Source organism: Carassius gibelio, chromosome B13 (genome assembly GCF_023724105.1).
Source record: "Carassius gibelio isolate Cgi1373 ecotype wild population from Czech Republic chromosome B13, carGib1.2-hapl.c, whole genome shotgun sequence".
In the NCBI taxonomy this organism is placed as follows: Eukaryota; Metazoa; Chordata; class Actinopteri; order Cypriniformes; family Cyprinidae; genus Carassius; species Carassius gibelio.
Window position 1 is genome coordinate 25,198,517 of NC_068408.1, and position 13,054 is coordinate 25,211,570.

The 13,054-nt window shown below is 37.1% G+C and overlaps 1 protein-coding gene across 8 annotated transcripts in view; it reads right to left on the minus strand.

The window, feature by feature from the left end:
• Positions 1-1,505: 1,505 nt before the first annotated feature.
• Positions 1,506-13,054, minus strand: part of LOC127970125 (girdin) — a 60,049-nt gene continuing 48,500 nt past the window's right edge. For 3 of the 8 annotated variants that reach the window (XR_008156529.1, XM_052572404.1, XM_052572405.1), the window contains 2 exons: positions 12,860-12,920; positions 1,506-1,894 (listed from right to left, as the gene is read on the minus strand). Coding sequence is in view for 3 of the 8 variants with exons in the window: in XM_052572404.1 (XP_052428364.1) it covers positions 12,868-12,920 (53 nt within the window). In the remaining 5 variants the exon portion in view is untranslated. Of the gene's footprint in view, positions 1,895-11,898 lie in introns of those variants that run through there. The other 5 variants (XM_052572400.1, XM_052572403.1, XM_052572402.1 and 2 more) reach the window with 3 other exon arrangements.

Genomic DNA, 13,054 nt, shown 5'->3' on the forward strand with positions numbered 1-13,054 from the left:
AAGTATTCCTGAGCCCATGTTGTGATCTCCATTACAGTATCATTCCTGTATGTGATGCAGTGCTGTCTAAGAACTGAAGATCACGGGCATCCAGTATGGTTTTGACCCTTGACCCTTACACACAGAGATTGCTCCACTATTTTTCACTGCAGCATTGGGGGAATTGGTGATCCTCTGCCCATCTTGACTTCTGAGAGACACTGGCACTCTGAGAGGCTCTTTTTATACCCAATCATGTTCACAATTGACCTAATAAGTTGCAGATTGGTCCTCCAGCTGTTCCTTATCTGTACATTTAACTTTTCCGGCCTCTTATTGCTACCTGTCCCAACTTTATTGGAATGTGCAGCTCTCATGAAATCCAAAATGAGCCAATATTTGGCATGACATTTCAAAATGTCTCACTTTCAACATTTGATATGTTATCTATGCTTTATTGTGAATAAAATATAAGTTTATGAGATTTGTAAATTATTCCATTAGTTTTTTACTCACAATCTGTACAGTGTCCCAACTTTTTTGGAATCGGGTTTGTAATTTGAGGTGAAATGTTGTGTAGTAAGTGGTTTTCCTTGAATGTCCATCTAGTTGAACTTGCCGCTTACAACTTCTGTGTTCATGGAAGCTTTGCGTTCCAATATTTCAACTCAAATCAATATTTTGTTTCTAATTATTAACTTGTGGCAAGTAGCCGTGTAAGAAGTGGGATAATGTACATCCAGCTGGTTATTATCGCAGAATAAAGCCCGCCAGGTGATCAGGACCCCGACGCAAAACAGAGGAGTCTTGTAATAGCCTGAAGGGGTTTATGGATATATTAGAAGTACATTATCCCACTTATTACAAGGCTAAAAAGATTAGTTTTTACCATATATGTTGAAATGAATGCTGAAGTCTTCCATTGTAACACGTTCAGTATATTAAGTCTCAAGATGGCACCAGACAGTCAGCGATAGCGGAATGACTATAAATGTTTTCTCAGGTGAATATTTTTTAAAGAATTTAATGATTCTTTTGGACAAATATTTATAAGAAATAAAACTCTGTTGAGTTTTGTATTAAATTAATTAGAAATGTCCCCTGATATAAAAGTGATCATTGTTTGTGAAAGTGAAAAGTTACTGAACTTTTTTTTATATTTTAAAATTAAATTTGATAATGTGTCCATGGACATGACGTACCAGTAGTTATAGAATGACTCATAAACAGTGATTTTGGTCTTAAGAGAGAGTACACCGCTGAAAAAGAAAAATGAAAAAGAGAATCAATAAATTATGATTAAATAATTGCTTTAGTGTGAATATATATTAGTGTAATCCATAAAAAAAGTAACTGTAGTCTGATTACGAATATTTTAAAATGTCATTTAATCTAATAAGAAGTACTTTAAAAACAAAATCTGATTAGGTCATCCAGATTACATGTAATCAGTGACTATCTGATATCTCTGTAACAAACACGTTCTCGTTCTGATTGTGTAGTGCATGAGAATCAGACAGCCGTCCTGAAGTTTATCACATTGATTTAATTTATGAAAGGAGGAATGAAGCGGTATGTGGCGTTCACACAGGAGTAACGCTGTCCTTTGGCACACACACACACACACACACACACACACACTCAGTCCTTATGTTTTTGGTGTTTCAGGGTTTGCTCGGGTGTCTTCTGCAGGTCAGATGAGCAGCACACATGCAGCGGTGATCATGAGGGAGTGAGACGAGACCCAGCTTCTCTAAGACTCCTTCTGCTTCCTTGATTCAAGGAAAAGGATGTATTTTCTGTTTTCATTGCTGAGGGTCCATGAGGGTTACAAAAGAGAGAGAAACGGCCTGTTTCTCATGGCAGGAGATTGTAGGAATGTGCCTGGTCTTCAGTCTTCAGACCATGATTCTCTCTGATGGAGAACAAGAGAAAGAAAACAATGTTAGAGGAGAAACACAAGCGTCTTCGTCCTGAGGCTCAGCAAACGCTGCTGTCGCTCTCGTTCATGTGTGATTCTCAGTAACATTAATCTGGTTTTTACAAGTGAGCTTTCTCCATTACTGTGTTCTGTGGAAAAGGCAAAACATTTTAGTAGCTTCATGATGGAGAAATGATCACAGTTTTCTTTTTACGCTTTCTGCTGCATCTTTTCTTTCTTTTTAAATCAAGATTTAATGTAAATTTGTATATGTATATCATGAAGAGATTTGAACACTGGATCTACAGCTATTTTTATAAAACTACTATGTATTGTTTATGCAATGTTTAAAACAATGATAGTTCTGATTGCTGTGATGAAAGCTGTCCCGATGTCTGCACAATGAAATGAAAAGCTCTTAAGTGTTGATCAGGTCTGATAGATCAGTGCTTCCTAAAGCTGCTCCTCCATCACTGTGACACGAGTGTGAGGAGCTGATGAGCAGGTCTGGTCTGTTAGTGTATGAGGAAACTGTCTTCACCTCACCTGAGCTCATGATATGTCATAGTCATAAACATCATCGACAGTATGAGGGATGGGTGCCTCAGGGCTCAGTTCTAGGACCACTTCTCTTCTCTGTCTACATGGCATCATTAGGTTCTGTCATTCAGAAACATGGCTTTTCATATAATATCAACCTCAAATTTGGAACACAAATTTTAAATGTATGGCTTTGATTTTCTCACAGATTCAGAGTAAAACACATTAGGAAAATGTATATTTTGAAAATTACAATAGTTTGGAAATTCTGAAAATAGCAAATTTTGTTTCAATCAGGAAGTCTGTATTCTGTGTGACGAGTCTGATGTCACACACGAGCCTTCGTTATCAGTGTAACTACAAACCACAGGCCACACACTTCTGTGCTACCAGTCTCGGTCACATTACATGTGTTTGTTTGGCGAGTGTGAGCTGTCTGTCGCTCATGTGGAAGCAGACACATTCATGAGTTCACAGAAACGAGAGACAATGCTGTTCCTCACACACAGCTGCTTCTGGCTTCAGCAATCACCAGAGGCGGGTAGTAACAAGTTACATTTACTTCGTTACATTTAATTGAGTAATTTTTTGGGGCAACTAATACTATTCAGAGTATATTAAAAGATGGGTACTTTTACTCTTACTTGAGTAATTTTTTTGGGAAAAATCTGTACATTTACTTCGTTACTGTGGGCAACGCTCCTCTCGTTACTTTATCTTAATGCAATAAATGTTATAAATGCTTCAGTTTATTCCAAACGCGCCGTCTACTTTTCTCTGGGGAATGAGCGATGCCCATTCGCGAATTATTCATTCTGAGTCAACTCTGTTCGAAGGCTTGATCACACAACACAGTGCAGATGTGTGTACGAATCTATAATTAAGATATTGATTTCACAGTGTTAACAGTTTCAGTGATTTTAAATGGGAGTTTCTGAGACTGAATTAACTCTAGATTGTCAGTAAAAATAATCTTTAATAATGTAAATGTTATTTGCTCTCTTTCTGAACAATGAAAGATTAGTAGCAGTTTTTATATCACATTAACTTTCAATGTTAAATTCACATTTAATATAAAGTATTAAAAATATGTTATGGCATGACACCTATATCTGTTACTTAAGTAAACAGACAGGGTTTTATAAATTATAAATTACATAATTAGGCTACTTTGACCATCGCATATTATCATTAATAACAATCTATGAAATGTGAGAATTGAGATATTTCATTATATAGTTCATGTGTCTGGGAATGTTTCTAATAAAAATGAAAATAAAATCTTGTGTGTCACAAGACGACCCCCATATGCCTAGACACAATTAATTATGATATTTCCACAATATTTACGCTTGCAAAAATATACTTCTGCATGCAGACAGAAGAAGATCTGTCAGTGTGTATTTGGTTTATGTTCAGATGTTCAGTAACTTAACAGTCATGTGAGGAGTTTTCACTCTTCTCTGTGTCAGAGGTTATTTATACATATATAATACATACTATAAAATATAGTTTATTTTGTGATGCATATCTGAATTTTCATCAGCTGTTACTCCAGTTTTCAGAGTTATGATCCTTCAAAATATAAATCTAATATATTGATTTATTACCAGTGCTGGAAACAGTTTTGCTGCTTAATATTTGAGATTTTCTTTAGGATTATTTGATGAATAGAAAGATAAAAAGAACATCACTGATAGTAAATCAATTTATTGGAATAAATTCTGAAGGATTATGTGACATTGAAGACTGGAGTAAGGCTGATGAAATATATATACTTATACACACATTTTATCTATATATATCTAAATAAAAATAGGCTCAGTATATATGACCCAAAGTAACTAGTAACTAACTGCTTGAGTCGAGTTGAGTAGTTTTTATCCGATGCTATTTTACTCTTACTCAAGTAATTATTCAGACTAGTACTTTTACTTTTACTTGAGTAAATATTTCTAGAAGTACTTTTCCTTTTACTTGAGTCCAGTTTTTGGGTACTCTACCCACCTCTGGCAATCACTGTTTCTCAGTCCTCACTCTTAACAGAATCAGCAGAACACGCTCGTGTGTAGATCTCATGACTGCTGTATTTGACTGAATGACTAACTCCTGCATTATACAGCATTTTCAACACCAACCTGAACACCTTACTGTAAACAGACTGAAATATCACCACGACTCATATCACACAGATCTGAGAGAAGTCTGAGTAATACAGCAATGCAACACTGGTTTCCAGGACCTGATGGAAACACTGGTTGTTCAATCCCAGGTGAACACTGCTGATCTGTGCAGCTTTCTGTAGAGAGAGGGAAGGTGTTTGATATTTAGTGAAGGAAGCTTTGAGAGCGTGATTGAGGAGAAGGCAGGTGAAAGCTAGGCCTCCGTCCATCAGCATGATCAGATTAGTCTGGAGTTCAGCTGAACCTGAGACAGCGTTTCAGTCCTGGACTCTGTCTGATGGGTTTGATTACATCTATCTGATGTTCAGCGTTCAGTCTTCTGCCAGTCATTTACAGCACCACTCCAGATATATATATATATATCAGATATATCAGATGATGAGATCAGGAGACCTGCACTGCTCTCTCTCTGACCCTCACATCACCTGAAATAAACCCTGGTCTTCCTCTGAGTCCACACGCTGCATAATTACATGCAGGTAACCCTAAGACCAACCCAATCCTAACCCTAACTATAAGTGGTTAACTAATATTACTCAGTACTTAAATGTGTAACTACACTGTAACAAGGACACCTTACAATAAAGTGGGTTGCACTTTATTTTACAGTATGTGTACTAACGTACTTATAGTGTACTTACAGTGTATTTATCTAAGAAAGTTCTGGTAACACAAGGTAACTACAAGGGGTAGGGTTAGGTTTAGGGGTTATTACATGGTTATTGTAATTACTATAATAAGTACATAGTATGTACATGATAAAGTGTAACCAGTAACAAATGTGTAATTAAATAAGAGTTACTTATGGAAATGTTAATGATTACATGGGGTTACATCTGAATACACACACACACACACACACATACAGATATGATTGATTTCTTTCATATCTTGCAGGGACTGCTCAGTAATATGAGACAGCCTATCATAGCTATTAAACTATTTCTCGTTATGGTTTTAAATCTGTATTTAACCTCAGATCGATCACAAAGCAAAACGAGCTGCTGAAGTCTGATTTTTAAAATTAAATGATTCTTATCTTGACTGAAGTGATGAAGGATTGTTGAAGTAATCAGTTACTGTCAGATTAACCCTGCCTGCTTTACATGTTTGACCATGATTAACAGTTGAAAACATTTACTACACATTTGGTCAGTAACATGAAAGTAACTGAAATAGTTAGACTGTTTGTTAGATTTCAGATAGTTATGTAAAGAAAAGCCCTACTGTGTCTGATCTGAGGTTCAGCACTGGACCTGACTGTGCTTTACTCTGTCTGCACATCTGAGAGGCTTTTACTGCTCTAACTAATCAATGTCTCTTTTACTGCTCTAGCTAATCAATGTCTCTTTTACTGGTCTAGCTAACCAATGTCTCTTTTACTGGTCCAGCTAATCAATGTCTCTTTTACTGGTCCAGCTAATCAATGTCTCTTTTACTGGTCTAGCTAATCAATGCCTCTTTTACTGGTCTAGCTAACCAATGTCTCTTTTACTGCTCTAGCTAATCAATGCCTCTTTTACTGGTCTAGCTAACCAATGTCTCTTTTACTGCTCTAGCTAATCAATGCCTCTTTTACTGGTCTAGCTAATCAATGCCTCTTTTACTGGTCTAGCTAACCAATGTCTCTTTTACTGCTCTAGTTAATCAATGCCTCTTTTACTGGTCTAGCTAATCAATGCCTCTTTTACTGGTCCAGCTAATCAATGTCTCTTTTACTGCTCTAGCTAATCAATGTCTCTTTTACTGCTCTAGCTAATCAATGCCTCTTTTACTGGTCTAGCTAATCAATGCCTCTTTTACTGGTCTAGCTAATCAATGCCTCTTTTACTGCTCTAGCTAATCAATGTCTCTTTTACTGCTCTAGCTAATCAATGTCTCTTTTACTGGTCTAGCTAATCAGTGCCTCTTTTACTGGTCTAGCTAATCAGTGCCTCTTTTACTGGTCTAGCTAATCAATGCCTCTTTTACTGGTCTAGCTAATCAATGCCTCTTTTACTGGTCTAGCTAATCAATGCTAATCAATGTCTCTTTTACTGGTCTAGCTACTCAATGTCTCTTTTACTGCTCTAGCTAATCAGTGCCTCTTTTACTGGTCTAGCTAATCAATGCCTCTTTTACTGGTCTAGCTAACCAATGTCTCTTTTACTGGTCTAGCTAATCAATGCCTATTTTACTGGTCTAGCTAATCAATGCCTCTTTTACTGGTCTAGCTAACCAATGTCTCTTTTACTGCTCTAGCTAATCAATGTCTCTTTTACTGCTCTAGTTAATCAATGCCTCTTTTACTGGTCTAGCTAATCAATGCCTCTTTTACTGGTCTAGCTAATCAATGCCTCTTTTACTGCTCTAGCTAATCAATGTCTCTTTTACTAGTCTAGCTAATCAGTGCCTCTTTTACTGGTCTAGCTAATCAATGCCTCTTTTACTGGTCTAGCTAATCAGTGCCTCTTTTACTGGTCTAGCTAATCAATGCCTCTTTTACTGGTCTAGCTAACCAATGTCTCTTTTACTGCTCTAGCTAATCAATGCCTCTTTTACTGGTCTAGCTAACCAATGTCTCTTTTACTGCTCTAGCTAATCAATGCCTATTTTACTGCTCTAGTTAATCAATGCCTCTTTTACTGCTCTAGCTAATCAATGCCTCTTTTACTGCTCTAGCTAATCAATGTCTCTTTTACTGCTCTAGCTAATCAATGTCTCTTTTACTGGTCTAGCTAATCAGTGCCTCTTTTACTGGTCTAGCTAATCAGTGCCTCTTTTACTGGTCTAGCTAATCAATGCCTCTTTTACTGGTCTAGCTAATCAATGCTAATCAATGTCTCTTTTACTGGTCTAACTACTCAATGTCTCTTTTACTGCTCTAGCTAATCAGTGCCTCTTTTACTGGTCTAGCTAATCAGTGCCTCTTTTACTGGTCTAGCTAATCAATGCCTCTTTTACTGGTCTAGCTAATCAATGCCTCTTTTACTGGTCTAGCTAATCAATGCTAATCAATGTCTCTTTTACTGGTCTAGCTACTCAATGTCTCTTTTACTGGTCTAGCTACTCAATGTCTCTTTTACTGCTCTAGCTAATCAATGCCTCTTTTACTGCTCTAGTTAATCAATGTCTCTTTTACTGGTCTAGCTAATCAATGCCTCTTTTACTGGTCTAGCTAATCAGTGCCTCTTTTACTGGTCTAGCTAATCAATGCCTCTTTTACTGGTCTAGCTAACCAATGTCTCTTTTACTGCTCTAGCTAACCAATGCCTCTTTTACTGCTCTAGCTAATCAATGTCTCTTTTACTGCTCTAGCTAATCAGTGCCTCTTTTACTGGTCTAGCTAATCAGTGCCTCTTTTACTGGTCTAGCTAATCAATGCCTCTTTTACTGCTCTAGCTAATCAATGTCTCTTTTACTGGTCTAGCTAATCAGTGCCTCTTTTACTGGTCTAGCTAATCAGTGCCTCTTTTACTGGTCTAGCTAATCAATGCCTCTGCATTGATGCACGACGCTCTTATTCAATAACAATATATGGGCCATTCTACAGAAGTGGAGATAAACTGCTGTTCCTCAACCAAAAATACTTTTAAAAAGCATTTAGGATTTCAAATCTAAGATCCTTCTATTATCTATTTAAAACCAAAATAATTTTTAAAATATCAGTAAAGTTAATGTACACTGCTCAAAAAATAAAAATAAAGGAACACTTTTTAATCCGAGTATAGCATCAAGTCAGTTAAACTCCTGTGATATTGATCTGGTCAGTTAAGTTGCAGAGGGGGTTGTTAATCTGTTTCAACTTCTTTGGTGTTGATTAAATTAACAACAGGTAGATGGGCAACAAAGAGACGATCCCCAAAACAGGAATGGTTTTACAGGTGGAGGCCACTGACATTTCCCTGTTGATCTATTCTGACTGTTTTTCACTAGTTTTACATCCGGCTAGGGTCAGTGTCACTACTGGTAGCTCCAGGAAGGTGGCTGTGAACCACTGAATAGTGCGCATATTTGCATCATTCTCTGTAGATCTCAGCTTCTCACACACCATAATTGGTCGAGTCCAACTCCTCCAGGATAGCATCACTATGTGCCATTCCCAGAAGGTTTGCTGTGTCTCTCAGCACAGTCTCAAGACCATAGAGGAGATTCCAGGAGACAGGCAGTTACAGAGCCATAGAAGGTCAGCAGGAACGGTATCTGCTCCTTTGTGCAAGGAGGAAAAGGATGAGCACTACCAGAGCCCTACAAAATGATCTCCTGCAGACCACTGGTGTGAATGTCTCTAACCAAACAATGAGAAACAGTCCTCCACTGGCGCCCTGTGCAGCTTCATCCTGAGCACATGTGACAAACATGAAAGGGTCTGGAGAAGCCGTGGAGAACATTATGCTGCTATGACCGGTTTGGTGGTGGGTCAGTGGTGGTCTGGGGAAACATATCCTGACCTAAATCCATTAGAACACTTCTGGGACATGCTGCATCCTTTTTCACTTTGATTGTCTTTGAATTGTTCTCTGTAGATTCATCATTTTAATTTCCATCAAATGATGTGGCTTCCTTGTTGTTATATGTGTACTACGGTTCAGAACTGTGCTAGCTCAGCATGTGCTTATTAGCATCTTTGAGCTAGGTTTAAAAGTATCTAAAAGTGTCACTACCGAAACAGCCACGACCGAAAGATGTCATCGTTGTTTCGGTAGTGACAAAAGGAAACACATAATTTTTTATTTCGGGGAAATAAACCACATTTTAGGCCAGTTATGCAATTATTATTATTATTATTATTGTATGTTTTACTGTGAAAGTACAAATTCTGTAATGTGATGTGGTCACTACCAAAGCATTACTGTCACAACCGAAACATGGGATGCTTTGTCAGAAATAAAGTCTACTGAATTATCAACTGAAGATAAATCTGATGGGACGAGTTTACAGGGGTTCGTCAGAGAAATGTGTGTTGACAGATGTACTCAGTGAGTCTGTGTTTTCTGTAATAATTCCAGATCAAATGTTTCTCTGCACTCAGCGATCCTCTGAGAAAACTAATACAGTCCTAATGTGAACATCTGTGAGGAACCAAGATTATTTCTTCTCAACATGGTTCCTTGTGTTTTGACCTCTCAGCAAAGACATAAATAATAATAATAATAATAATAATAATAATAATAATAATAATCAAATCAAGAGCTAGATCAAGGAAACTGTAAGTAACTGCAAGCCACTGGCTGCACATCTTATATTTGTGTGAAAATGTTTTCTCCAGAATATCATTTCTAAAATATTCTGAGGGTCTCAAAGGATGGTGGGAACCCTGAGTGATATGATATGATCAGAAGTAGCACATCCATTATCAGTCTTTCCTTTTCATATTGGGTTTTTATTTTAAGGTGATGGTGTAAAGCATGGTTTGGTTTGGTTCATTTGGTCACTGGACAGATTCATACTAAAACACATTCAAACGACTGGGGTCAGATTTTTTAAAATGCTTTTGCTTGAAAAGTTTCTGCTCACGAGACTGCATTTATTAGATTGAAAATACAGTAAAAACATTCTTATATTACAAAAGAGTATTACAATTTAAATCACAGAAAACTATTTCTGTGATGCTCCGCTGTATTTTCAGCATCATTCCTCCAGTCTTCAGTGTCACATGATCTTCAGAAATCAGAATAATATGATGATTTACTGCTCAAGAAACATGAAGATTATTATCAGTGTTGAACACAGTTGTGCTGCTCAATATTTGTGTGGAAACTGTGATGCATTTTATTTTCCAGGATTCACAGATGAACAGAAAGTTCAAAAGAACAGTGTTTATTTCAAATAGAAACCTCATATTAAAAATCTCTTTGATGGTGCCTTGGTCAATAAAAATACATAAAAAACAAGTTTTTATGTGAATTAAAAACAATTTTACTTCTGTGTTTAATATGTTTGCCTAATGCCATAAATTAACCAACATACAAAAAATATTTAATGCAATAATAATTATTATTATTATTTTTTCCCTGAATTCATAAATTGGTTCAGCTAATGATTTGTGTTTAGGGTTGCAATGGGGCAGAAAATATCCGGAATCTTTCCATGGGAACTTTGGTGAATTCTGGAAATATTCCAAGTTTGAAACTTACCAGGAATTTATGGCAATTTACAGGATTTTTGGGGAATTCATTGGAAATTTGGGTAAATTTATAAAACTATCATATACAAACATAAATATAAACATTTAGTTTGATTATATGCTCACATTCAACTTGTGAAGTGTGTTTATTCAAACCAGAAATCTTTCTATTACCTTTTATTAATTTAACACATCCTTGTTGAATAAAAGTATTGTACTGCATTGTATTGTTAATGATTTTAAATTAAATAAACTTTTACCTACTTATTCATCAAAGAAGCCTGAACAAATAATCACAGGTAATAATAATATATTAAACATAACTGTTTCCTGAAGAATCATGTGGCACTGTAATGATGCTGAAAACCACAGAAAAACATTATCTTTTAAAGTATAATAAAACAGAAAACCATTACTTTACATGTCAATAACTGCACATATTACTGTTTTGTTCTGTATTTTTGGTCAAATAAATGAAAGGTTGAAAGATAAGTAATGTTTAAGACATTAAAGCAGCGATGTGTCCTAACTCTTGAGCAGGTCTGTGCGTCTGTATGAGCTTCGGCTGGTTTAGATCTCATAAACCATCTTTCACTGGGTAGAGAGCTCCTGTACAAACAGGATTCATTACTAGTTAAACTTAAGCCCACAGATCAAATAGATTCAGAATATCATATCTTCAAATGCAGCGAGTGTGTCTTCAGAGAAGCTGCAGGGGATCCCTCTCTAGTGTGTGTGTGTGTGTGTGTGTGGGACTTCATCTAAATGTTTGTCCCAGTCGATGGTTTGTTCAGTCAGTGTGTGTTTGTACAGTGCTATAGACTCATTTAGTTGCACACTACACAGCACAAGGAAGTTTCATTATAATTTCTTTTGTAATATTAATGTACTTTACATGAACACTTACCAAGAAGGACACTGATATTTAGTGTTCATGTTGATGAGCACAGGGGGGCGTGAAGGGGGCGTGGCCTCAGTAACAGTGTGCATTTTAAAAAGTTGTTTATCCAAGATCATGCTGCAAGATTTTTTATCAACTACATTTAAGTCCCCAGTTTTGTCCAGTTTCTTGCCGTTAATTCCCGTTCCTTCTCATGGACCGTTTCCCTAAATTCAGCAGCCTGGTCAGTACCAGAACAACTGTGAATACTTGGCATTAAAAACAGAAATGTATTTTAACTAGAAATTTTATTACATATCGTGAACATGAATGTGGGTAAAATGAACAGATCCCTCTGATTCAAACAGAGAAAGAAGACATTAACTGAGACAAACAGCAAACAAACTACTGTATATAAAAACACTAAATATGACAAACAATGTAATGAGATTATGTGAATATCGTTTTAACATTTATGATCCTACACTTTCAACAGACAATATAAATACATATAAATACATTTAGAGCACTTAGTGTTTGCTATCGGGATGAGAAGAGACTTTCAGCCAGCAGAACTAAACTAAATAAGTTTCTGAACCAAATCACCTTCGATGTGGAGATTCAGTGAAGATCTTTCTGAGGATGTGTTTAAAGAGGTCATGACATGAGAAACCACATTTCCCTCGAGAATCCTGCACGTTTCAAAGATTAAAGTGTGCTCCTCATTAATAAAAATCATTATGTAATACCCCTCAGAGAACAGCTTGTTTAGGACCTGAGGGGCGAGGTGATGTCATGTGCATAGACTCCGCCCCCAGAGCAACACACTGAGATAGGCCCCGCCCACCGGTGATTACGCTTGAATGTGAGGGTCACAGTTTATCTTTAATGGCACAGCTGCATCACAAACCGTACGTCCATGATTTCATAATGCTTTTCAGGAAATAACGGTTTTATTTTGATTTGTTGATAGTGTTTAATATGCAGTGACGTTAGCCAACCACAATGGCTGATTACTGAGAAGCCATAAAGTACACGCCCCTTAAAAACAGGCCGTTTTAGAGAGGAGTTCAGAAGGACGGTTGAATTCCACTTTTGTGTTTAATTAAGCACTATAAGTAACCCTGAAGGAACACATTGAGTAAGTCATGATCCCTGACTGCTGATGAGCGAGACTGACGCCTGGCTCTGTTCTCTGGCCGGAGGAGCACTGACAGGGTCAAGAGCTTCTCGAGGATCGGGACACTCACCGTGGGATTCAGGACAAACTCTGAGCTCCACCTCTGCTCTTACTCTTCCTGTTTTCCACATCTGCAGAACGAAAGCAAGCCACACTTCAACAGAAGAAGCAGTGTCCGTCAGGTCATGTGTTTACACCGCATGCATCGCTGGGTCAGACAGAGGTGTTCATACGGTCTCCCCAGCGTGGAGGATAAAGCCATGCA